This window comes from Phallusia mammillata, chromosome 7, assembly GCF_965637545.1.
Source record: "Phallusia mammillata chromosome 7, kaPhaMamm4.hap1.1, whole genome shotgun sequence".
In the NCBI taxonomy this organism is placed as follows: domain Eukaryota; kingdom Metazoa; phylum Chordata; class Ascidiacea; order Phlebobranchia; family Ascidiidae; genus Phallusia; species Phallusia mammillata.
Window position 1 is genome coordinate 16,360,587 of NC_137258.1, and position 23,983 is coordinate 16,384,569.

The 23,983-nt window shown below is 37.0% G+C and overlaps 5 protein-coding genes across 5 annotated transcripts in view; 4 read left to right on the forward strand and 1 right to left on the reverse strand.

Annotated features, from left to right (window-relative positions):
- LOC145237658 (gamma-aminobutyric acid receptor subunit pi-like) overlaps positions 1 to 8,511 on the reverse strand; it is a 9,795-nt gene extending 1,284 nt beyond the window's left edge. Inside the window, exons 1-11 of the mRNA XM_080100604.1 lie at positions 8,346 to 8,511; positions 7,343 to 7,461; positions 5,346 to 5,413; positions 5,168 to 5,251; positions 4,346 to 4,507; positions 4,154 to 4,223; positions 3,752 to 3,904; positions 2,595 to 2,828; positions 1,171 to 1,288; positions 492 to 591; positions 374 to 434 (exon numbers count right to left, since the gene is read on the reverse strand). Coding sequence (XP_079956730.1) covers positions 374 to 434; positions 492 to 591; positions 1,171 to 1,288; positions 2,595 to 2,828; positions 3,752 to 3,904; positions 4,154 to 4,223; positions 4,346 to 4,507; positions 5,168 to 5,251; positions 5,346 to 5,413; positions 7,343 to 7,461; positions 8,346 to 8,419 — 1,243 coding nt within the window. The 5' untranslated portion in view covers positions 8,420 to 8,511. The remainder of the gene's footprint in view (positions 1 to 373; positions 435 to 491; positions 592 to 1,170; positions 1,289 to 2,594; positions 2,829 to 3,751; positions 3,905 to 4,153; positions 4,224 to 4,345; positions 4,508 to 5,167; positions 5,252 to 5,345; positions 5,414 to 7,342; positions 7,462 to 8,345) is intronic.
- Positions 8,512 to 9,853: 1,342 nt separating this feature from the next.
- On the forward strand, positions 9,854 to 10,628 carry LOC145239327 (coatomer subunit zeta-1-like). Its single transcript, XM_080102635.1, has one exon. The coding sequence runs from the start codon at positions 9,930 to 9,932 to the stop codon at positions 10,458 to 10,460; it is 531 nt and encodes a 176-aa protein (XP_079958761.1). The 5' UTR covers positions 9,854 to 9,929; the 3' UTR covers positions 10,461 to 10,628.
- A 99-nt stretch (positions 10,629 to 10,727) lies between these two features.
- On the forward strand, positions 10,728 to 11,617 carry LOC145239325 (methyltransferase-like protein 22). Its single transcript, XM_080102633.1, has one exon. The coding sequence runs from the start codon at positions 10,728 to 10,730 to the stop codon at positions 11,607 to 11,609; it is 882 nt and encodes a 293-aa protein (XP_079958759.1). The 3' UTR covers positions 11,610 to 11,617.
- A 1,454-nt stretch (positions 11,618 to 13,071) lies between these two features.
- Positions 13,072 to 19,655, forward strand: LOC145239319 (neutral amino acid transporter 9-like). Its single transcript, XM_080102628.1, has 12 exons — positions 13,072 to 13,138; positions 14,685 to 14,826; positions 15,052 to 15,147; positions 15,213 to 15,370; positions 15,455 to 15,628; positions 15,729 to 15,800; positions 17,103 to 17,348; positions 17,790 to 17,896; positions 18,457 to 18,561; positions 18,613 to 18,761; positions 18,832 to 18,921; positions 19,183 to 19,655. Exons 2-12 carry the CDS (start codon positions 14,750 to 14,752, stop codon positions 19,352 to 19,354), a joined length of 1,446 nt encoding a protein of 481 aa, XP_079958754.1. The 5' UTR covers positions 13,072 to 13,138; positions 14,685 to 14,749; the 3' UTR covers positions 19,355 to 19,655.
- A 243-nt stretch (positions 19,656 to 19,898) lies between these two features.
- Positions 19,899 to 23,983, forward strand: LOC145239326 (uncharacterized). Its single transcript, XM_080102634.1, has 3 exons — positions 19,899 to 22,403; positions 22,703 to 23,077; positions 23,287 to 23,983. Exons 1-3 carry the CDS (start codon positions 22,307 to 22,309, stop codon positions 23,424 to 23,426), a joined length of 612 nt encoding a protein of 203 aa, XP_079958760.1. The 5' UTR covers positions 19,899 to 22,306; the 3' UTR covers positions 23,427 to 23,983.

Genomic DNA, 23,983 nt, shown 5'->3' on the forward strand with positions numbered 1-23,983 from the left:
CAGACGTTTTAACAGTCACTGTTGTCATCATCAGTGCAGGTTGTCAATTTAGCTGTAGAACACGGAATATAAAGCACTTTAGAGAAAAAGGTGAATACCAGGTGTGTAAAGTGACGTCACAGACGATAACGCGGAACTGGCGTTTAGAACGGTGGCGTTCACAAAAAAGGACCGAAGTTATTGTGGGGAAAAAAATTAATAAGCTTTCGTAATGTAAGCAGCTGTTTTTGATTGCAGTTTTCATTTTAATTTAGAGTAATGATACCCAAGTATGAATGGAGAATAAGTTAATTTAGAAAAAAAACTACAACTCTAGCTGCGGTATTGACTTTGACTGTCATGAACTACTTTCGAATGTTTTTAATTTTTATACCTCTAACTTCACTGGGAGAGTGGTCTGCGTCGTATTGAGGTCGTCTTATACAAGATGTCCCCTGGAAAACAGGTTTGCTTTTTAAGACGTCACACTGATAAAAAAAACACTAACTTACATTGCAGGAGTTGTAAGAGAAAACTCCATCTTGTGTGTCAGATTCGATGCTTGAGATGTTGCGCAAGTTTCTGTTGTTGTTGGGGCAATTAGCAATTGGTCTGCAACGCGAAATGCAATGTAAAAAAATCAAGTGCAGGGCGACTGGGCGATCTTGAACTGATCTCAAGTCGATCGCGAGAGACGCAAAACATAAATTAAATAGTTTTTTTGTAACACGTTTTTATAGAATGTTGCTGTGCATAGTTATAGATGACTTTTTGGTGAAAAATATTTATTAGTACATGTTCGCACCACAAATATTTAGCAGTCGCTTTGTTACGTCACAAAAGGTAGTATTTGATACTTCCAATAATATCGCTATTTTGGTCTTATCAATCAAAATCGTTATTTTGACGTAATTTTTTCGAAATGTTATATTTTAAAAATCAGTTTAATGCCTTAAAGAATTAAAGAAAATCATGCCACTATGAAAACTTAAAACAGACTTCGCAAAAATTGCAAGTTATCCTTTCGTAATTAGTGACATAGCATTGCACTATGATGCCAATTAGTACGTGAATGATAGATCCCGAGAGTTAGACCACTTGAAAAATCGATCTTGAGTCAAAAAAAGTTTGAGCACCCCCGATCTAGTGTATAAAATATAAGACAAAATCGATCACATAGAGGTATCATACCCCTCTGCAAGTTGCTCTGCTTTTTTCCCATATGATCTCACGGCAAAATGTGCGCCCGCATACTCCATCAGGGCAGCAAATACAAATCCATAACACACGCAGACGTAGAAATCTACAGCTGAAACGAAGAACGTGTTAATAAATGAGCCTTTGTGATAGAATTTTTGTTTGAACTGCCAAGAAATCGATCTTTATAGGCGACTTGTTGTGGTTAAAATTCCACATTTGATTCGTTTTTGGTTTATAATATTCTAGTTCTGTTTTTTGGAAAGAGTTTTCATACCAGGTTATTTATTTATATATAACCTCTACAAAATCTACTCACTTACAAAAAAATACGTGACCATGTTGTCTGTAGTAAGCAGATATAGTTTATTCAGGGTTGAACACACTTTGTCGAAATAAGAAAAAAATACGGCCGTGGAGACTATATTGGCAACCGTACATCAAAGCACAAGTACCCTGGTACGTTATGTAACAAAATTTACAGAGCTGAAAAATTAACGAGGTTCAACCGATATATGCTGAACTGATATGCTCTTAAGAGCTGACTCAGGTTTAATCTGCTACTCAGCTTCCTCTTTCTCGTGTACAACAACAATAAAACGTTGGAAAAAACACCGGAGATCCATTACGCCTTGACGGCAACTAAAACGCAATCACAGAATGATTTATCGAATTTCATTGAATAGAAATAATATTTTTATTGTAGTAGGATTTTCTCATCGTGTGAACTAATTCGACCCACAACAACGTTCCATATGACAAATCAAACACCTTTATATGAATTTAACAAAGTTTACACTTTTTCTATTGTATTATTGTATGTTAACAGTAAAAGGGCCAACTTTTCGTAACATTGGCAAGAGCGGCAATCAGGTAATGTCAATCACAAAGTCCTAAATTATTGATTTCATTCGCTTTCTCTGTCGAACCGCAGGAAGCTAGTTGAGTTGTTGGATTTCAATGTGGTTTGTTTTGGGTCTGACCGAAATGTTAGTAAAATAGTTGGACCTATGTTTTGTGAATGCTCACATATGTCATTTTAGAGAAGTATTAGTAACAAATTATTAAATATTATTAAACCTTGTGTAACAAATGTGCTTCATGTCTGTTGGACATGTTTGTCTTTCCATTGTATTTTTTATCCAAGTTTCATGACTTGTTGCTATGCAATTTTGTGACTACTGTGTTTTAAACGTTACGAAATGTTTGAAATTAGTGGAAGTGCTGTAACGTTAAACACAACAGTTTTTTGTACACTCTTTCAAAATTGGTTAACACATTTTTAAAAAACCCATATAAGATAAATAGCCACATTTTTAACAAAAATTGGGCAATATTACCACAGTTAGTTGTTTGTGCTATGATCAATTTGTTTCTTTGTGTTACATTCACACAAAAACTTTTGCAAACTTAATTACCCTTAATGTATGAAGTCGATCTTGGTCCGCTGTTGTAAACTCCAATCATCAAAGTTGTCATGGAAAGAACGGTTGTGGCACCCAGGCCCACTCGCGCCGGGACGGACTTCATATTAATCCAAAACGAAATCCAGGATAATATGACCAGAAGAACGGATGGGAGGTAAGTTTGAAGAAGGAAAAACAACATGTTCCGCTTCAGATAAAACTCAAGAATCAACTGAGAATGATTTCCTGAACAAAATAGTAAATACTAGAGATGTACCGAATATTCGGTTTGCCGAATTTATTCGGCCGAATCGGTCATTTTTGCAAAGATCCGGTTTTGGCCAAATAATTTGTTGCGATTCGGCCGAAACCGAATCTTTTACGAACACAAATTTAAAGCGTTAAACGTGTCTTTTCTGCTTATAAAGGTACCACGCAATCTTTCAAAAACCCCAACATAACGAAAATCGCGTTAATTTTTATCTTTTTCAACACGTTATCGTTTTTCCCACTGTAGTAATTAGTAATTCATTGGCAGGTTGCCAATCATGCTTGAGGCAATTTTAAAGCCCACAGAACTGAAATGGGGACGAAACGCAACTATTCTGCTCTAATTGTGGGGCAGATAAACTTATGTTTTCATGTCAAATCCGTATAGTTACGACTTCGCGTGACGTCATAAATATTTCGGTTGATTCGGCCGAATCGAAATTTAGCCGATTCGGTACATCACTAGTAAATACCCTGTAATCTCAAATCACTTTTTTCTAGATTTACATAACCTAATATCTCTTTACCAATTAATAAACGCTTTTTGTGACAAATGTAATTCGCGTAGCCGCGGAGATTACAACCTAAAGCCGTGCATCTTTTTGAGCTGTTTAGCGTCCAAAAACTTTAGGACAATGGGCTAAAACAGTGTATTTCAGACTAGATAGACAAACGCTCTTTGTTTGCAAACAAAGCGAAATGAACAAGAACCATAAAGCATGACAATTATCGTCTTGGAACACCTATGGATACAAGCAGGGAGTCGAACCGCTTGTCATATGGGTTCAGGTTCGGTTCGGGTTCACTTGGTTTTGTTTTTAAGGGCTCGGTTCCGGTTTTTAATAATGTATATTTTCGGTTCGGGTTTTGTTCCGAATGTATTGTTCTAATTTATTTACCTAAAATGTTTTGATGCAAAGTGCGATACACAAGACACTTTGTGATGTTAAACTGCGAGAGAACAACTTTCTCTACACCAGTAACTGATCCGTCAGGTCCACATTCCTCCTTCTTGCTCCATTTGTATTGAAGATCTGTTTCCGCAAATGACCCTAAAAGTAGAAACAAGCCAACTTAAATAAGGATTTGTTATCCAGATAAGTGTAATAATACATGACCCATTTGCCGCTCTTTGTATTCAGTTTGAAAGCGTGATTTCATCGATGAATGTTATTTGGCAAACTTGTGTGTGTTGCGTTAAGGTGATAAAAATGCAGAAGTTTGCAATTTTTGTGATACCGAAGGTAACGTTATAGTCACTTACTTTCACAAAACAACTGATACTGCTTAACATTACTTACAACTTTCCAAAGTTAGTCGACACATCTGTTCGTCCATAGGGTATTTGTGCAAACTCATCGGACACGACACCTTAATCGTAACAATCATCAAAACAATCGCGTAATAAGAGGACAAAAACTTCATTCCCAAATATTTGTTGCATTTACAAATTCGTATAAAAGGGACAAAATTTTGGTAAAAAGGAACCTTACCCTGCTTGTTATACGCAGAACGTACAGCACTGTTCCGTTTGGGTATAAACGGATCAAACCGTTTCGGGTGGTGACGTCATGAATGAATGACGTATGGGAGTTGACGATGTAAGTATCAGGGACCCAAATTCGGTTCCCAAGGGAACCATCCATGGTCAAAACCTAAATCACAGAAACATTTTTTCACATGTCCAAACATAAATCACTTGTCAAGGTGGTAATAACTGGTGATGCACCGAACACGCCTCAAAATTTTCGGACCGAAACCGAATATTCGGTCATAAGGCCAAATTTTAAATGATTAAACCCCTTTCTGATTGATGTTTCCAACTGAACCTTGTGTCGTTGATGCAAGTGAACTGGTTTAACACTCCAAAATTACTTTTACAATGCGAACGCTTTACTTAACTTAGAATATTTTGCAGAAAACGTGGCTCGTATTTTTTGCACGCAACAATTAGATAGTTCACGATGTTTCATATTGACGATATTTACAGTTTTGGTAAAAATTTCATATAATTTAAACAAATCAAAAAGTTTGGTTTCGGCCGAATTTTCAAAAAAAGTTCGGGCCGAAGCCGAAACATGGGAAAACGGCGTATTCGGCCGAAATGTTTCGGCCAACCGAAACTTTCGGTGCATCACTAACGCAACAACAAACTGTGTTTTGTTACATGAATGATTATGTCCAAAACACCAAACACAAATATATTTTTGGGTACGTAAAAATGAGTATTTTACAACATGCAAAAAAGTGAGCGATTCCTCAAATCAATTTTACCAGGCTTCAAAAATATAAATATATTAGGAGTAAAATGTTACCTGGGAATAACCTCTCACACTTTTCGTTCCATCCAAGCGTGAATCTCTCCAAAGTTGTTGGAGTGTAAACGTGATTGTGTATTCCTGAAAAGTAAGACAGGAGTATCAGATAGTTGTAAAAACTTGAAAAACCTTGAATTTTACTCGCACGTTCAAAAGCGGCAGATAGGTTTCTTACCATGTCGTTGTCAGATATGCGATCAAGACTTGTTACTGAAACGGTGACGTTTACTTTGACCGGTTTGCCTAAAAAACAGAAAGCACGTATTGTTTACCTTATGTGACACGAATTAAACACACCACTGCACTTTTTTAAATATTCAGAGAAACCGATCGGAAGAATATCGTGCATAGTCTATAATCAATACCTTTTTAATCGATTTCCATCGAATATTGACTTTGCTTATCCGACATGATAATTTTGTTGAAATCCGCAGTATAGTTACAAATATATCTAATATGCGGCGGTAATGTAACGCACCAACCTACATATTTGTTTTCGCCATTAGAAATTTGATTTAAAAAGGTTTTGAACGAAATTTCACGGCGTCAAAATTGAGGAATGTGGTCATGAACTGCATCAATCCTAAAATGAAGTTGTGCTGTCAAAATTCGCTAAATCCGATGACGAAATCGATTGACGTAACAGATTGACACTGGACCAAAAAATTTGCAATTTGGTCAGATTAAACTTAAGGTGTTCCGAAGCGGTTGAATTTAAAGGCTTGCAAGTGGCTGCGTGGGAGCGACAGACAGAGAAATCGAACTTTCGGGCGTAGAAATTCAATCTCTCTTGCCACTGCTTAAATAATTAACTCTCGAAAATTGATTTTGTAAATGAAAATGTTTTTGATTTGCGGGTGAAGGGTTTTAATGACTGACAACCGGCCGGGAAGGCCAATCAACTTTGCCATTGACCTTTAATTGTTTTTTCGGAATAGTAAATTTTAAATGACAAAAGTCATGCAATCGATTTACCTTTAGCTTTAACACGTCAGCGGCATTTAAACATGGGGAAATTCAATTTTGTTAACTGTAAGGTTGCGGTTTTTATATTTGCGTGGACCCTGAACCAAAACTTTGCAAAAGAACCGAATATTCTGAACAAAGAGATTTAAAGCGCCACATGTTTTATGTTGAAAAAGTGTTAAAATGCAGACCGTGCACGCTGTTTCGACCTATAAGACTAACTCATCTTGTAACTGCTCCATGTTTTATATTGCAATGTTAAAATGTTTATCACATTTTTGAACTGAAATAACACAATAAATATTTTTGTTGGTGATGAATCATGTGGTACATTCACTGAAAAAGATCACTCGTTTTAAAATGTTACGCACGCGTGCCTTGAAGTACAAAATGAAACAATAACATTCGTCAGTTCTGTAGATCTAAGTTCGATCAATTTTCTGATACCCAACTAGACACCTAATTAAACTCAGTAAAATTTTCCCCGCAGTATGTTGATAAAAGTTCGATATAATCATTGAAACAACACCGAGATGGCCAAGGAGTCCTTGCTGTTATCGCTTGACTTTAGATACCACACAAGGTACATCCAGCTTATATTATACGCGATTTGTTTTGACCGTTGCAGATCTTCCTGCAACGTGGTGGAGATGAAATCTTTTAAGTGATGATTTATTTAAGACATTGCACGCACGTGAATGAAACGTCACCATCAAGATTTGATCGTATTTTTTCTTCTCGGTGCTGATTGGGCGTTCGATAATATTTCGACAATTATAAATGAATGACAGTTTTTAAGTGGCAGGTCTTGCGAAATATAAAACATTTTCAGGTCACCATATTTGGGCCCATTCGTAACAAAAGTGCTTCTTGAAACTTGTGCGCGGTAGCCCTTGCATTCCTTCGTGCAACAACATTTATTGCAAGCTCATCTCAACGACCAAACATCCAAACTGTCTTTCCAGCGGATTTGCGTGGGAAATGTTAGCGTCATAAGTGTAAAAGTTTTATCGCAAAATTTGAAAATTGCGCAACGCTCGCTAAAAACTTTTTCCAGGATAGTTGTACGAAGTAAATTTTTATAGTTCAACGAAGTAAGAGGATAGTTGTAGGATAGTTGTACGAAAGTATAGTTGTACGAAGTAAGAGGATATTTGTACGAAGTAAGAGTTTTCAAAACGTTGGTTGAAAAAATTTTATTCTCACCCAAATTGATATCCGGTCGAATGTACTTGTGATAATGATCCGGATCTAAAAGTGTTTCCACCACAGCTCCAAATCTCATCTGTGTTTTAGGATTGCGCCAATAACTGGACTGAGGACCTCTGCAACAAACGTATAAAGCAAATTTTTCAAAAACATATATTGTAGCAACACAATGAATTACGAAATCAAACTGCCATTTCTACCTGAAAAACTTGTTAGTGATGGTACATTTGAACAAAAGAGCTCTTGAGACCAACGTTCGATCAAATCATTATTTAACTTAACCTTGGAAAAGATACGTGACAAAACAAGCAAATAATTGGCCCAGCGTGATAGACAATTAGCGACGCGATATGAAACGCAGAAGGACCTCGAAACCAATTCCAGTCCGCGCTTTGGGAGTTCATTATCACAAAAGTTAATCAAGAACTCCTGTAAATTTGTTACGGCATTTGCTGTCCCGGCTTTCCATCGACCGATCTGATATGTGCAGTTCAGTGTGAAATTGTCGCATCTCTAAAATTTACTGCGTGTGTGTTTGAACGAAATACAAATGGTTACGGAAAATAAAACATTTAAAATCATTGTCTTGTACTATTTGTATGATTTTCGACGCTATAGCGTATATACTATAGTATATGAAAACTTTACAGTTTACAATATCACTTTGATTTTAAACAATATGGGCCTAAAGGGATTATATGAATTGAAGTCTAAGCAAATATATTCAAGCTCCGCTCTGTGCATAAAAAAGCAAAAACTAGGAACCAAAAATGTTCGTTGTACGATTTGCAATTGTCCACCATACCTTGATTCAAAGGACCCAAAAGAAAGAAAAATAATACAGTTGTAACTTAATCTTAAAAATGCGTTTTTTTCATTATGCGACTTCTTGACAATGTGGACTAAAGAATAATACTCTAGGTCAAATTTTGTTGGAACCGAAACCTAAGTTTATTCTGGTTTAAATGTATAGCCCAAGTAATAAAAACAAAATACATACCTTCCTGCTTCGATTTGATGATTGAACAAGGTAACTGCTAAAACTACGAGAGTATGCAGCCAACATTCCGTCATAGCTTACTTTTACAGGTTTTTAAACTATTTCCAGAAGCTTTTCTGTCAATTCAACATATTGTTTAGTATAGTTTAAACACAGGTATTGCCAGACTTCCTTGTGGTGTGTTTTTATAGTCTGTGAGCATTTAGCTTGCCTTCTTCTCTTATCTACACAACCGCGAGATATTTATTTGTTTCCTAAATGTACAAACACTGTTCCTCGTCAATTCTTTGCAAACAGGTGACCCTTTGAGTGTGCATGGGAAACGATGGAACGAAAGGTCAATGTTCCTTCTTCTGTGCTGGCGGTTATGCAAGGAAGATATTTTCAACCTCTAACGAAATAATCCTATTTAATAACGCGGTGCGTTGCAACCGGAACGTAAGCAATTAGATGGCGAAAGATTATCATGCCATAGAAATTCTGTGTACGTTCGTTTCTCAAAAATTACTTTGGTTTAATATTAAGAAACAATAACATGAATGCTTTTATGTGAGATCGGTTGTAGGTTCCAAACCGTACCAAACGCACTTTTTTGTAGAAGTTTGTGGTTTTATTTTCTGTCTGCCTATAATAGCCAATTCTGCTTTCGGATGTTTTAAATACCTTCTTGATAACTTCACATAATCAGCTATATAGTCTCAGAACTCAGGTGCTTTAGAGAAAAAACGACATCTTCACTCGAAATGTAACACCACTGACGTGTTATGCAACAAGCTGTCTGGCGATCTTGTCATTGTACGACTCTCGTGAGATTGCATTTTCTTTCCCTCTGGCCTATAGTGACTGCCTGTTTGTTACATTAATTAGCTCACGGGCAGCAGATAACAAAAATCGATGAACTTACGCGGTCTATAGTTTTACTATAATTTATGAAGTTATTGTGTTTGTGCACAAGTTATTTCGAGTCTTGGAGTCTTTGCATGGGTACGCATATCGGATAACCTGTACCAGGTCGAAAACATGCTTTGTGTAAGTTTTTACATATTTTTAGCAGCTGTTCTCATTGACGTATTTAAAAAAATACTGTATGTACCTTGTTCAATGGCAATGGACCAAAATAAATTAAAAAAATAACAACTCCCCGGTTATATAAAAAAATGCGGTACACGTATTTCGATTTTATATCTGTTGCTGTGATATGAATTTTCCAAAGCAGTCCTACTACAAATTTAACAATCTTAGTATTGTTTGCTTTTTTTAATCAGATTTTACAATATGAAGGTGCATTAAATATATAAATGCATTTTATATTTACTAAAATAAGTAGATAACTGTACAATTAGAATTTTAAGCAATAATAAGTTTACTGTAGTGCTCCGGAAGGTAAAAACCGTTTATGCAGCAATCTGTTGGCAAAATAATGTCGATATTTTTTGCCAAGTGCAAGTTGGTTGAAACTTTTGTGAATTGTCATTTGTAAATGCCAAATAAACAGTGTTTGTTTTGCTTTTCGTAACATGTGTTTGTTTTGCTTAGCTATTTGCTCTAAGTGATTTAGGTGTTTTGAAAACTGGCCACAAAAAAATGGAGGGATTACTTGAACCATCGCTTTACACAATCAAGGCCATCATCATACTGGACAATGATGGTGAACGTCTTGTGTCAAAATACTATGATGACACGTATGGAAGTGTGCGAGAACAACGAGCATTTGAGAAAAATGTATTCAACAAAACACACAAATCTGATTCCGAAATTGCTTTGCTGGATGGACTTACGGTTGTGTACAAGGGAAATGTAGATTTATTTTTCTATGTTGTTGGAAGCACCCAGGAGAATGAGCTGATGTTAATGTCTGTACTCAGTTGTCTTTATGATTCTGTCAGCATTTTGCTACGAAAAAATGTGGAAAAGAGGATTTTGCTGCGCAACATTGACAGTGTGTTTTTGATTATTGATGAAATTGTTGATGGTGGGGTCATTATGCAAGTTGATGGCTGCCATGTTTTGGATCAAATCGTGACTAGAGGCGATGACATTCCTTTGACTGAACAAACAATTTCACAAGTCTTTCAGTCAGCAAGGGAGCAGATAAAATGGTCTTTGTTAAAATGATTGCGATCCAGCTTGCGGTTTAAAATAGTTCTTTTGGTATTCCAAAACAGACAAATCCTATTTTATTTACTTGCAATTTTTTGTGAGGTATGTCATTATTCAAACTTAAAATGCTTGTAATGTTGTAAAATGTGCAATTTACTTGTCAAAACTGGCCACCATTTTCTAGACAGAATGGTTATTACCATGTAGTCCAAAATATAATAAGGCTTTAAAATTAGGTGATTGGAAAACATGACTTGCAGTTTCTAAACCAGTTGACTTAAAATGGAGGAAACTGATGTTGTTCTTTCTGATGTTCATCTTAACAAAATTGTCGAGGGTGACTCCAAAGTTAAACAATATACAAGAATTAAGTTTTTTTGTCCCCCAATTGAAGAAAATTTAGTCCAATCTTGTACAAGCTGCAACACTGTCGATGAAGATGGTGATTATGTTTGCAACAACCAAGATATAAATGAGTACGATGTGATCGGTGTTTATCACAACATGGCTACAACCTTGAACAATGTTGGTTGCCAACTGTGGAGAGGTGCCCTTCTAATGTGCGATTTCATTCACCACAATTGTGAAATGTTTCAAAACAAAAATGTACTGGAACTAGGATCAGGCATTGGACTTACTGGAATTGTAGCAGCACAATATGCACACCAAGTAGTCTGTACAGACTCACAAAAAACTGCTCTAGACATTTGTCAAAGTAATATTGAGGAGAATAGCCGTTTTTGTAAATGCACTGTCAAAGTAACCAAGTTGGATTGGTTTCGGATGACTGAATCATCAGTAAGCAAATTTTTACAAGCCAACCTTTCAAATCAATATCCAGTCACCATTTTGGTATGCGATTGTGTTTATGACAATGCATTAACTGATGCCTTGTTTCGGACGCTATACTTTATTGCAACTTCTATGACACTTCGCAACGCTGTAACTATTTATATTTCCCTTGAAAAACGCCTTAATTTCACAATGCAGGAGTTTGATGTCACATGTAAGGAATACTCTCATTTTCAAGATTGTCTGTCAGAGCTGGGTAAATGTGACGAACGTTTCGAGATCAAACAAATTCCATGTTCGGACTTCCGTCAATTTTTTGAATACGACCGTGTTGTCTATTTAGAATTGTGGGAAATAAAATACAGTTTGTAGAGCTATCACTTGATTTTGCAAAAAGCTCTAACATAAGCTTAAATTATACTGAAAATATCAAGTATGACGTTTGCGAGTTTTTCAAAATGCGCCCGAAAAGGTTGAAACAGAACATGATCGCTTCCACTTAATCACATAGCCAAAAACAAAAAGTGTTTTATTGTTACTGTTTCGTACAAAAACAAAATTTGTTTGGAAATTTAATTTTCACCTATTTCGCCATTAAAGTGGTTAACTGGTGCCAAACAATTTTCTAACCTGTTCTTTGACCGACTTTCTGGACGTCTAAAGTCGTGTTTTTAAATTTCTTCCATATCTTTTTGAAAACGCCTCATTGAACACAAAAATGGAAACAAATTTAGTTTTTTTATAAGTTACGATATTAATACCATGGTCAAGTCTAATAAAATTACACCAATTGACAGCATCGAATTAGAAGTACCCAATACTTTTAAGTTGGTAGGCCAAATTTCCTATACCGGTCGTTTAACCAATAGTTTTTATTGTGGATTTTTTGTCCAACTTCAGGTGGGGCTATTGTAAATCATTGAAAATTACATCAAAACTTTCAAAAATTATCTTTTCGCCTTCGGTACAAAAAATGAAAACACTTTGGCACAAGATTCTTTTGTATTAACTACTTTTTAATGTCGATTGAATATTGGGAATCGCTTGAATATTTTGTAATTAATCCGTACTTATTAATTCTGCAAAATGTTTTGTAAACACATAATTCTAAACGATTATCGGTTTGGGTGACCGCAAGCAGCAATGGAGAGACTCCAGTCATCTTTTTTCAAAGAATTGACTTGGCTCGAGTCTCAGGATTTTTTAAACAGATATCCTGTTCCGTTGACTTCAATTAAACCACAGTAGCACTTTACTGTGTAGTGTTAAGATATTTTTGCCCAATTATTACAGAACTATTCATGTGCATAACGAAGTTGTAAGATTTCTTGCCTCTAGTGGCGCCAAGCTGTTATGTACGGGGGTAGAGCTACTAACACTGAGCTTGGGCTGGCCCCCGGCCTAAGAAATTCTGGTAGGTGGCGCAAAAGAGCATATGCGTTTATGGTGCTGTTACAGCAATTTGGGTTTATGGTAAGAATAATTGCCAGCCCAAGCTCAGTGTTAGTAGCTCTACCATGTACGGGTACCGGGAATTTTGTCCTGGCATTGCTATTGACGCAACAATGACGTTGTGACGTCAAATCCATTGTGGTGCAATTACCTTGTGCGAGACCGCATGGTATGTGCTGACCGCATGAAAGTGATTATGTAATAGGTAACTAACTGGTATGTGTTTCGTTCTATGTAAATAAGGAAGTTTACTGATAATATGCCAACTGTCGACGGATATATTTGAGCTGTGTAAAGACTTGAGTTACTGGTGAGCATTCTATGTTATTACGATTTGCCTGTTCAGTACCAGTTATTGACAACACGTTGTCTTATATTGTAGCGAACCCAAGTTGGACCTGCATACATTGTGTTGTGCATTATGCTGTTGCAACCCGGCTTATTTACCGGTAAGTTGGTGTGCCTAATAGCGACGTTATTTATGCTTTACTTGAATGCATAATTATACCGCAACCGTTACAATGGGCAAGATTCAATTGGTCATTAACCTGTGTATCTGTGCGACGAAGTGGCTCGGCTGTATTGAACGCCGTGCTTTTAGTCAACCTGTGATCGTATACGTAATCGAAAAGCTTGGACAGATCAAAGTTTGGTATGTTGCTTCTTGCTGTTCATGTGTTTGTCACACGTATGGTGTCGCTATTGCTCGTTCTGATTTTCACTTGTGGCGTTTCTTTGCAGAAAACCGCGTTTATTGTGCGCGTCATTCAACCTTGATCCAATAAAATTCTGTTGCTCGCACTGGCAGCTTATCCAGGCTCTGCACTAAAGGTGCGACGCTACAGAAGTCTTGTGTGATTTAAGCGATTAGCTAATTACCATACAAACGCTGTATGGCGCATGCAATAGAAGTATCTTTTTGGTGAAACTACAATGTGTTGTTGTCTAAGGGTTTAATGAGTGTCAATTACCGTTTTTCATGAGATGAATTAGGGTTAAGGTGTTACAGCACGTAGGTTTTGTCTGCACCGTAGGTTCTATAAGCGAGTCTCTATACCGCCAAAACGTGCAATTCTGGGGCGAGGAAAATAAATGCACAAACTGGATTAGTTTGCCCTCACGATACACAGTTCTAAATTTCACATTGCAACAACAACAACAACAACAACAACAACAACAACAATTAAACTGTTTCGACTTTGCTCAGTTCAATTTGCACCTATAAGACCTCGACATTTGTCTTTGCAAATTACGTCACGCTCAAGACGTACGATAAACCCCTAAAAGCTTCAGACATACGTGTTAATTTTGTTAAAGTGTCAATGGGCAACAGGCGAGGACAGTCACTAAACTGCGTTGTACAAAACTGTAAGGATATATTATTTCAGGCCAATTTTGACATCAAAGAACGCATGATGGATATTATACTATTAATATTTTTATAGACTATTCGCGTACGTATAACTTTGGCCAGGCTATTCCTCACAAAAGTTTGTGTTAAGAAAACTATAAACTGGTTTCAGTAAGTCATCCTCGCTCCACGTGATGCAATTTAATTTAAGCCCCATAAATGATTAGTCCTATTAAGAATCGAAGGTGTGCCAGAATCGTTTCCTGGGGCAAGCTTTGCAATGAAACTGATCTCCTTATCGCAGAGGTAGTTTTCCTCTGCGCCAGGCCTGTTTACACAAAATTAACCCAGTTCTGTGCATTAGGAGTTGGCCTAGATTAGGATCTTGACATGATCAAGGTGTTTGTTTCCTGCAGTTCAATAGTCCTGGCGTTGTTGTTATCAAATGGTTGTTGGGTTCGAAGGTTACTGTAAAGCAGCTTACAGCGGTTGTTGTAGTTGCATGGTGCTTGTTAGTCAGCTATAGTTAGTAAGCTGATGAGCATCGCTGGAAACAATAATGCTTTAACTTAAGTCTTAACATTAAGCTATATATTTTGCAGTTTTACAGTCAAAACTAACGTGTTTTTGACTTAAACTTACAGGTTTCGTTTGAAACTGAAGATAAAAGAAAAGTCATTCAAAAATACTTTTACAGTTTATTGTTCCAATGGATAACTGTGATGAAACATCATGTTTAATTGCATCACAGAAAGAAAATTACTTGTCTCTAAAGAAGAACGCTGCGTAAGTCTGTGACAAGTTAAAGATGTATACACTAAAGAATTGTCTTACAGCGTAACGCGGGTTTAAACGACACTCCGGACCAACGTTAATTTAAGTACCAACTGATATCTGTACTTAAAAAAAAAGTTTCGCTTCTACGTTTTTTTTAATATTTAGAAAAAGTAGTTTTGGTGTTTTTAAGTTTCTTGTGCAAGTACTTACATTGTTTACAATTTTATCGTTTAGGTGCGGCGTTGATTGCGACGACAACGTTGCAGACACCATCAAAGATGAGACTCGTAATACAGAAGATGACAAAAAACAATCAAGTATCGTAACAATGTAAGCTCCCCAGTATGGAATTATGCATGTTTGCACGTGTTTTAAAAATTGCATTAACTTGATAGATTCTCCTTATGGAACATGTTGATGGGAAGTACCCTGTTGTCAATGCCATGGGCTTTCGGTCAAGCTGGTTTAGCGCAAGGAATATTGGTGCAAATTCTAATGTGCACTGTCGCCTTCTACACGGCGTATATCCTTCTTAAAGTTAGCAAAAAACTTGGTAAGTTATTTCAAGTATGATGGGCCAGCACAGATAGCTATATATTGGTATAAACTCGAGCTCTCATTTTATCTTGTGTTTTAGCCGATCCAATTACAAAGGAAATGCCAGAAATGTTGGACTTATGTGAAAAGTTGGTGGGACGTTGGGCTGGTTGGTTGGCCATAATTGGATCATTCGTAGTTATGGGCGGCGCTTTAATTGTTTACTGGATTATAATGGCCCAACTGCTTTACAACTCGGTGAATTCAATACGATGTAAGGTTTCTTCTGTAAAGCAAAAAGTACAGCGTTATCAGCACAAATTCAAAAAAATACTTGACTTAAAACAAATGTTTAATTTTTATGGTTTCTGAAGATTTTACCACAAGAGGGCGAATAGTGAATCTTTCTCAGAATGCGACGGCGGTTCAATGCAATACCAACAAAAGTAAGTTTTAGCATTAATTCTAGTGACGGGGCGAGTACCCGGGACTCGGTATCGATGGTATCGAACGATTTCAGTGGTATCGATACTCGTAGGCTACTCGGTGTCGAAATATTTTGTCTCAGTTTTCGATACCAACGTGCGAGTACCGATGGCCGATTTACACCGTAAGAATACGGGCAACATTTGCTAAAAAAGTTCCGCCAGGTTACGTATATTTTTTTCTCTATCACGTGGTGGTTACATTTTTCGGCATGTGTGTGTGCACGCCTGTACCCCGACCACTGGCGTAGAGTGGCACCCCCGCCCTTGACCTTTGTATAACGCCAAAATCGCATCTTTGGTCAAGTTACGTCGGTTTTAAAACGTGTTTCCAACTAAACAAATGCGCTTGAACTCATGCGATTGATCGAACAGACGTCGGTGTTTCGCAAAAGCGGACATTTTAATGCAACACAAACATGACATATAGACTAACGTTTGCAAAAAAATAAATATAAAAGCCGAGTGTAATGTCCGTTTGCAAAGCACTGCAACGGCCTAAACTTGATCCAAATAGACCTCAGTTTAGGCGTATACAATACATGGTCGGCTATATTTAAAACATGAATCGCCCGCCGTAACACATTATTTGAGAACTAAATCGTCGTTAAGGTTGCTGATTCCGCAAATCGTCCTTTCTTTACATCAGACGTTATCAGACGCACAGCAAACGTCCAAACCACACGAAGAAATGGTATTTTTTAAAACTCTACAGTCTACACCTATGACCCCGACCATGGCAGATAAATTAGACAGTGATACACAACTAAGCACAACACTACACTTAAGTACTCGGTAATCGTACTCGGTACTCGGTATCGAAGGTATATACATGTGGTACTCGTACTCGGTATCGGTACTCGCTTCAAAACCTGGTATCGTCCCATCACTAATTAATTCCACAATTAGCTTTTCTGGTACAATGAGCCATAGGTTTGTGTGGAAATGCGTAAATAAACGCCTAAATTTACGTTGCGTCGTCAAAGTCGCTCATTTTAATATGTTTAATGAACATGTTTAGGTATAAACACGAAGATATACCACAAATATGATGCCGAATTGTTTACATGATGCTACGTATCATACACAATCAATACAGTTGACTCATAACCAGCATGTACGACAAATGTTCACCCGAAGCAATTTTTCTCTGGTTCCTTTTTTGTTTTTATGTGGCTAAACCGCGACACCTATACTTACAGATCTAATCAATCATTACTATTCTGTTTTACTGTGCAAAAACTTCGCATATATTTTTCTCAGGCCAACAACTGACCAGTGGACACTCATCAAGTTTTCCAGGATGGTCAGAAGACTTAACAGTTCCTCTGCTTTTCATCCCGATCTTTCTCCCAATTCTTCAGCTCAAAAAGATGACTTTCTTTTCCAAGCTGGGAGCATTTGGAACTATTTCAGTCGTTTTCTTGCTTTCCATGGTATTGGTAAAATGCATCATCTGGGGTCCCAACATGGATTTTTATGACCACGAAAGCCAGCATTACATTCCACGTAAGTTATCGGTTTTGTTGTTTTGCGAAGTTTTGTTTTATTCCAATTCCACGAACTTAAAAACAAAGTTAACACTTTCTTACACACACAGACAGACATATATAGGATACCTGCAGTTAATAAAACTAAATTTCCTACACTTTTTCACACTTTATACTAAATTTCCTACAGATAATTATTGAACATTGTGTAACGTTGTGAGTGCGAATAAACTTTGACAATGTCTTACCATTAGCCTTTTCTCGTACATTAAATATGTAAGAAGTGGGTTTCAATGCTTTCATGTACCTAAATTGCTTTACGTTATGAAACAAAGTTGATACACTGTTGTTTCTTACCGTAAGTTTTATCAAGGAAAAAGCGATTATGGTGAAACAATCTAATTAGAATTCGTCTCCATTTCATTGTTTATTATGATAATTACAAACATCTTCGTCTTAGAATTTCTTGGTAGTTTTCCGGCCTTGTCAGGTTTGCTTGGTATGGCCTACTTTATTCACAATTCAATCTCAACTGTTTTCAACAACAATCAGCGAAGTGAAAACAATGTAAGTCATGGTTTATGACACAACTATAATCCAGTGGTTCCCAAACTTTTCTCGCATACCAACTACTCCAAGAAAATCTGTTCGCGTAGCACTTCCATCCAGAAATTAAATAAGACACTAAATAAGCTATCGTCAGTCCAAAATTCCTTGTTGCACCACAAACGTGTAAAATGAGTCTAAAAGTAATTTTGTCACAAGAAAGCACAATGAACAGCCTTGCGTGCTTGCATATCACCTTAAAAGCATTCGCATACCACAGTTTGGGAACCACTGCTATAAATGCTACTACATTTTTTTGATATTTTATCTAAAACATAATACAAACTGTTCTATTAGAGACCGAGTAATTGTTTTCAAATACAGTCCACTCTCCTCTGAATTATATGTTATGTAAAGCACACTGTGTCTTTGCTATCCAAAAAGTAGTATTTAACTGATTCTTTCTTGGATCTGAAGTACCTCAAAAATATATCGCGTCAACACTCATCCTCCTTCGGCCCCTTTTCAAGTTTTCTCTTGCCCATCTGAAAACAAACTATACTAATTGCTGCCCTTTTCAGGTCCGTGATCTAACTGCTGGCTATGCCCTTGTTTTTCTCACCTACGTATTCATCGGCCTTGGAATTTATCTGACGTTCCCACAGAGCAAGGGATGCATTCAACAGGTAAAGATCGTCAACGCCGCATTCTTTACTTAATTATTATATTTTTTACAGAACTTTCTCGAAAACCTATTATGGAACGACTGGTTGTCTTTGGCTACACAGCTGATAATTTTGATTCGTTTGTTTACCGTGTATCCGATGGTTGCTTACATTTTGAGAGTGCATCTTTTTGTGGCCATCTACGGAAAACCGTACCCAGGGTATTTTCTTGTTTGAATATCTTGTTTGGACCTAGAGACCCTCGTTTTTTTTAACTTTTTTATCTTACAGAAAACTCAGGGTTGCTGTGCTAAGTATTGTCCTGGTAACGTCATGTGTGCTGTGCGCAATCTTTTTTCCCAACATCGGTGACATCATTAGGTTGGTGGTTTGTTTGTTAGTTATATTTTAGTCCCGCAATAGGAAAAAACGCCTAATTGCGTTTCGAAACATTGCTTAACTTTTTTATGTGGCAGTAAACTAAACTGCAAATCAACCAAATGCTAATAGTTTACGATGCTTGTTATTTTACTCACTATAAAATTGGAAAATCCACATACTTACTAATAATTGTTTTTAAAATATTTTGACCGCTAGGTGGACTTATTTAAAATTATATTTTTAACACGTAATAATTTTTAGGTATGCTGGAGCATTTTGTGGAATGCTCATTATGTTTTTCCTTCCTTGCCTTCTTCACGTTCTTCTGCAAATGCGCGAAGGCTTGTCTAGCAAACTATCAACAACTTTTCACGTTATTATTGCACTTGTTGGGGTGGTAAATTTTGCAGGACAATTTACTGTCTACGGCTAAGGAAATTTTGCTACAGTATAATTACTACTAATTCCACCATGACCACTAAAATCAAGATTGTTTTAGACTTTGTAAACCATCTTTTATTGCATTTTACTGTTTTTTTATTACGTTTTTACATTGGTTCATGCAGAGTTATTTGAACAAAATCTTTTTCTAGTTGTAAAAATCGCACCAGTCCCATCCAGTAACATGTAGAACCCGAGAAAGAAATTGATTTAGAATGCAAAAAAGAGCGTAGGCCTACCCATTGTGTTTTTTATCGATACCGGATTCTCAAACATTACAGAACAGCACCCAAGCGTTGCTTTATTTTTATTTGGTCTCATCAACTGTTTTGGAAAAATATAGAGATTTGAAAAAAATCACTACCTAGTTTATATGGTTAACACACATTTGAGCCGCATTTGCATTGTGACTTGGTTATATATTGGCCAATGAGGCTATTTAATACAGAAAATGTGTTGATTCATAATTCACACCAGAAAATTTTGCTAAATGCCGTTAGGCGGCACAAGGCGCATTCGCGAATATTTTAAATGCAATTTCTGTAAAAATGCTGACGGTTAGGGTTATTCCACCCCTGGGACAGAAAAGTGGCAAAACTCACCCTTTCTCAGTAAACAATCGTCCGGAAAGGTGGATTTTCAAGCGCGAAAGCTGGAAAACAAACAATGCACCCGGGAAGGTCAAAATGCCATAAACCATCTTTTTGACTTTCAGTGTCGGGGTGACGTGAGGTTTCATAATAATAATAACAATAAAATCAACCACGACACTTAGTTCTTAACGTTAAATTTAGTTCTTAACCCTAACCCAATCTTTTTTTTTTTTCACGGGGTTCGAACCCAGGACTCTCCCGGGGACGAATCCCGATCAGGGTTTTTATGTCTGTATATGGGTCAGGCGCGCCGGACCATTCGGCCAAGTTCCTGCCCAACCCTAACCCAATCTCACCGTTAATTTAAATAACTGCGCTCTTTACGCCATCTATCGGTGTTCAGCAAACTTTTATGTTGTGAGTTTTTGTGTTAGCAACTTTACCATTTAATACATATTAAATATTCTACGGGTCATAACGGCTTAAGTAAAAAATCTTTATTTTTTTGTACTTACTTTTCGGATAATCCGTAGTAGTTGGTTTGATGTCAACATGCCAATTGTTCGTAGTGTGGAGCAAAGGCCCTATCCCAGTGGTTCTTAACCGGTGTTCGATCGAACCCCAGGGGTTCGGCGACGCCGATTTAGGGGTTCGACGAAGGTCTTTTTGAAGAGCATTACAAGTACTAGTTTTTGTCAAACTTTAGAGTCTATATTCGCTTAAAATGGCAATTTGTATTTGTCAAATATCAAAACACTGGAAGGTTACACTTAGGCATTGGCACACAACCTGCGGCCGGACGGCCACATGCCGCCGCAGAGTCGATTTTGTGCGACAGTGAACATGTTTATATATGTACTGGCGGCCGTGACGTAAATAAAACTCTTTTGCTAAATATTTTGATTTTTAAACTGCTCTAAACAGTTCTTGTGGTACTAAAAAGAGTATTACCAGCCTAATAACCATACGCGTCAGACTTCTTGTACACCATTGTGTGCAAACAATGCGAACAAACATGTACCACAAGCATCACAATATAGATTATGACATCATGAACACTTAGGACTGATCTCTACGCGGTCCAGCTCAATCTGTGCAAAAATTAATCTGGGCTTTTTGGGCGCTATTAGATGGTAAATAAAATATAATTCATTCAAGTATTTTAAAGCAAAAATAAGCAGGTAAATGGCGGTCGTTTGTGAAATAAGAATCTGCGATGCGGCCGTCCTAGCAAAAAGGTTGTGCACCCTTTCACTAAGGTTTTATTTTCCTTCTTTTTTGACGTAACAAAGAACATTGTGCGCGTTGTTCGGAAGCAGAAAAACAACGAAATTTTGTTGGCAGGAAAAACATATCTTTTTCTTGTTTGTGCACAGATGCTAAAATGCAATGCTTCATTTTGGTAAAAACTAAAAATTGCCGGAATTAAAGCAATCCTGAAACAAGTTGCTTGTATTAATATGTCAGAATTTAACAAAATGACAAACAGTAACTGTTGCCAATACGTTTGAAAAAAAAAACTAATTATGACTCAACAAACAAATTGGGGTTCGACCAAATGCTGAAGATTATCGTAGGGGTTCGGCCGTTGTAAAAAGGTTAAGAACCACTGCTCTATCCAAATTTAAGAGTACAAACACATAGCGTAACTTGACACAATATCTACCTCTGCCCGCATTATGAACATTTCGTATTACATGAAATCCGATCCACTTCAATGGGCCTTCTACGTCAGGTTGATATGACTGTTGATATAATTAGCATGTATAGGTTCCTAGTTAATCCAATTTTTAGTTTAATCCAAGCAAAAACCAGACCTAGCAAGTGGAGGTAAGTATTCATTGAAATTGTAGAAACCATGCGACTAAATTTTTGATTAAACTTAGTCGCACCTGAAATATACAGGCTAAAATTAGAAAGGGAGTTAATTAAAAGTTTGTCTGGGTTAAAATAGATGTTATTTTGAAGGACATATATGATACCATACATCAACCTAACGTATGTCTTCGGTGTATCGACAAACAGGTAACGAACAGTGACCAAAACTATTTATAAGTTGCTGGGGTATTCGTCGCGACATTGTACGCGTCACGACTCTCAAAACTTTTATTCGTAGGATAAAATGCACAACAAAAGAGTGCTTCACGCGGTTACTCTGTGTTCAAGTTCGTTGTACTAAGGGTGGTACATCACTGAAGGATTTATATAGTTTTCGTACTTCGACTGGCAACAACGAGTTGTAGACAAGTTAATCTGTAGCGATTATCTGCTGGGTACTGATTGTGTAATTAGGCTAACTGGAACAGGAAAACTTGCCTTAGGTTTCTTTGTTCTGCCTTCAATGTGTATGTATGGATGGTTATGATGTATTATGTATAGTTTTGATGATTGCAACATTGGTTACTGTTGCAGTTATACAGTCGTTCTACAAACAGGAAAAATTAAAAGGTAATGCCTTGTTGTGTAAACCACATGTGTAGGCCTATATGTACTTTTAGTTAAGTTTATTGTAGCCAACAATACTAAGCCTCGACGACGACAACGCTTTTCAGACCCTCTGGAACGTTGCTTAATCACTCTGTTGTGTAAAAATTGAGAGTTTCCGTTCATTAATATAGTCAAAAGACTAAAACTGAAGTTCTTAGGTGCGCAGTTTTGTCTTGTGGGAATGTTTTTCTGTGTTGGATATTGAAAAGTGACTTTTAGTTGGGAAGAACTGATTGTTAAACATTTACTGATCTTTTTAGCTAATTTGGTAGTGGAGGAATGTTGGAATTTATGTCGGCAAGCGGTACACCACAACCAAAACCAGGCATACTCCGCGGCTGTTTCGCTATGCAATACCGGCATCAGACGAATGACTGAAACCCACAAGGAAAATGCAAAGAAGTTCGAAGTTTTTGCGTGGTTGCACATAATCAAATCTCAGGCACATAGTCGGATGGGTTTATGGTATTCATCTATGCGAGAGATGCAACTCGCAAATTATTTCATAGATGAGGCCGAGGACAAAACGGTTCACTTATTAGTCGTTGGAGATCGTGCTGTGTTACCTGGGAGAGATGCGAGGATTCGTGCTCTGATCATAGTTCTCCAAAATAATTTGGGTCCTGCCCTTCACTGTGAGTAGCTGTAGGCTACGCATATTATATAAATTTAAAATCCGTTGTGTAAAACTTAGCCTACTTTCGAAGTAGCCATCAGCACCGTTTGGTGTAGGCCTATAGGCTATAGGCTACTATAACTTTTTTAATTTTTTTTAAGTAATAACGAAAGTAGCCCGCATGTCTTGCAAACGAAAATAACACTCCAGCTTATATGTTTCGTTTAGCTGAAACAGTGACAGATGCGAGAGTAACTTTTCCTGACGCAAGCGAACCTATCGATGTCCCGCAAAAAGATGACGTCCGTGTTTCCAGTTTCAAAAGAAAACAGCGACATTGGCAGAAAAGAAAAAGAAGACGAAAATAGCCTAGTGGATACAACATATCAGATAGAATTTGGTTTGCGGCTATTTTCGTTCGTATTAGCTTGTGTAACTGTGGTCCATCAGTCCTACTGACTCCTTACTTATAGGTTTTCGAGTGTTTATTTTTCAATGTGTTTATAATTTATTCGTATGGCACATTTATAGCTTCACATTAGAGTTCATTTAAACACCCGCAGTGTGTTAAAGATAGAAATTAATGTTTGTAAAGAAAGTTTTTGTCGTCCATGGTTTTATTTTTTCCACAAAAGTTATTCATGCAGCACCAAATCTTGCAGACCGTGACGTAAGCACTACGCATCAACCGGAACCGGAGTAGACTTGACAAATAGAAATAATCAACATTTTGTTTAGATTATGTTAATACCTTATGAACTAAAACGATGTTGCTTTCTACAAGTTTAAAGAGTGTGTCTTTTCGTAGTAATTTTCGGACCAAATCTATGTCATTTTATAATTTTGTGACAATTCATTACAGTTTTGCTATTGAGTATTGATGGTTGGTTGGTACTCTATTACAAATACACGTCGTACTTTCGTT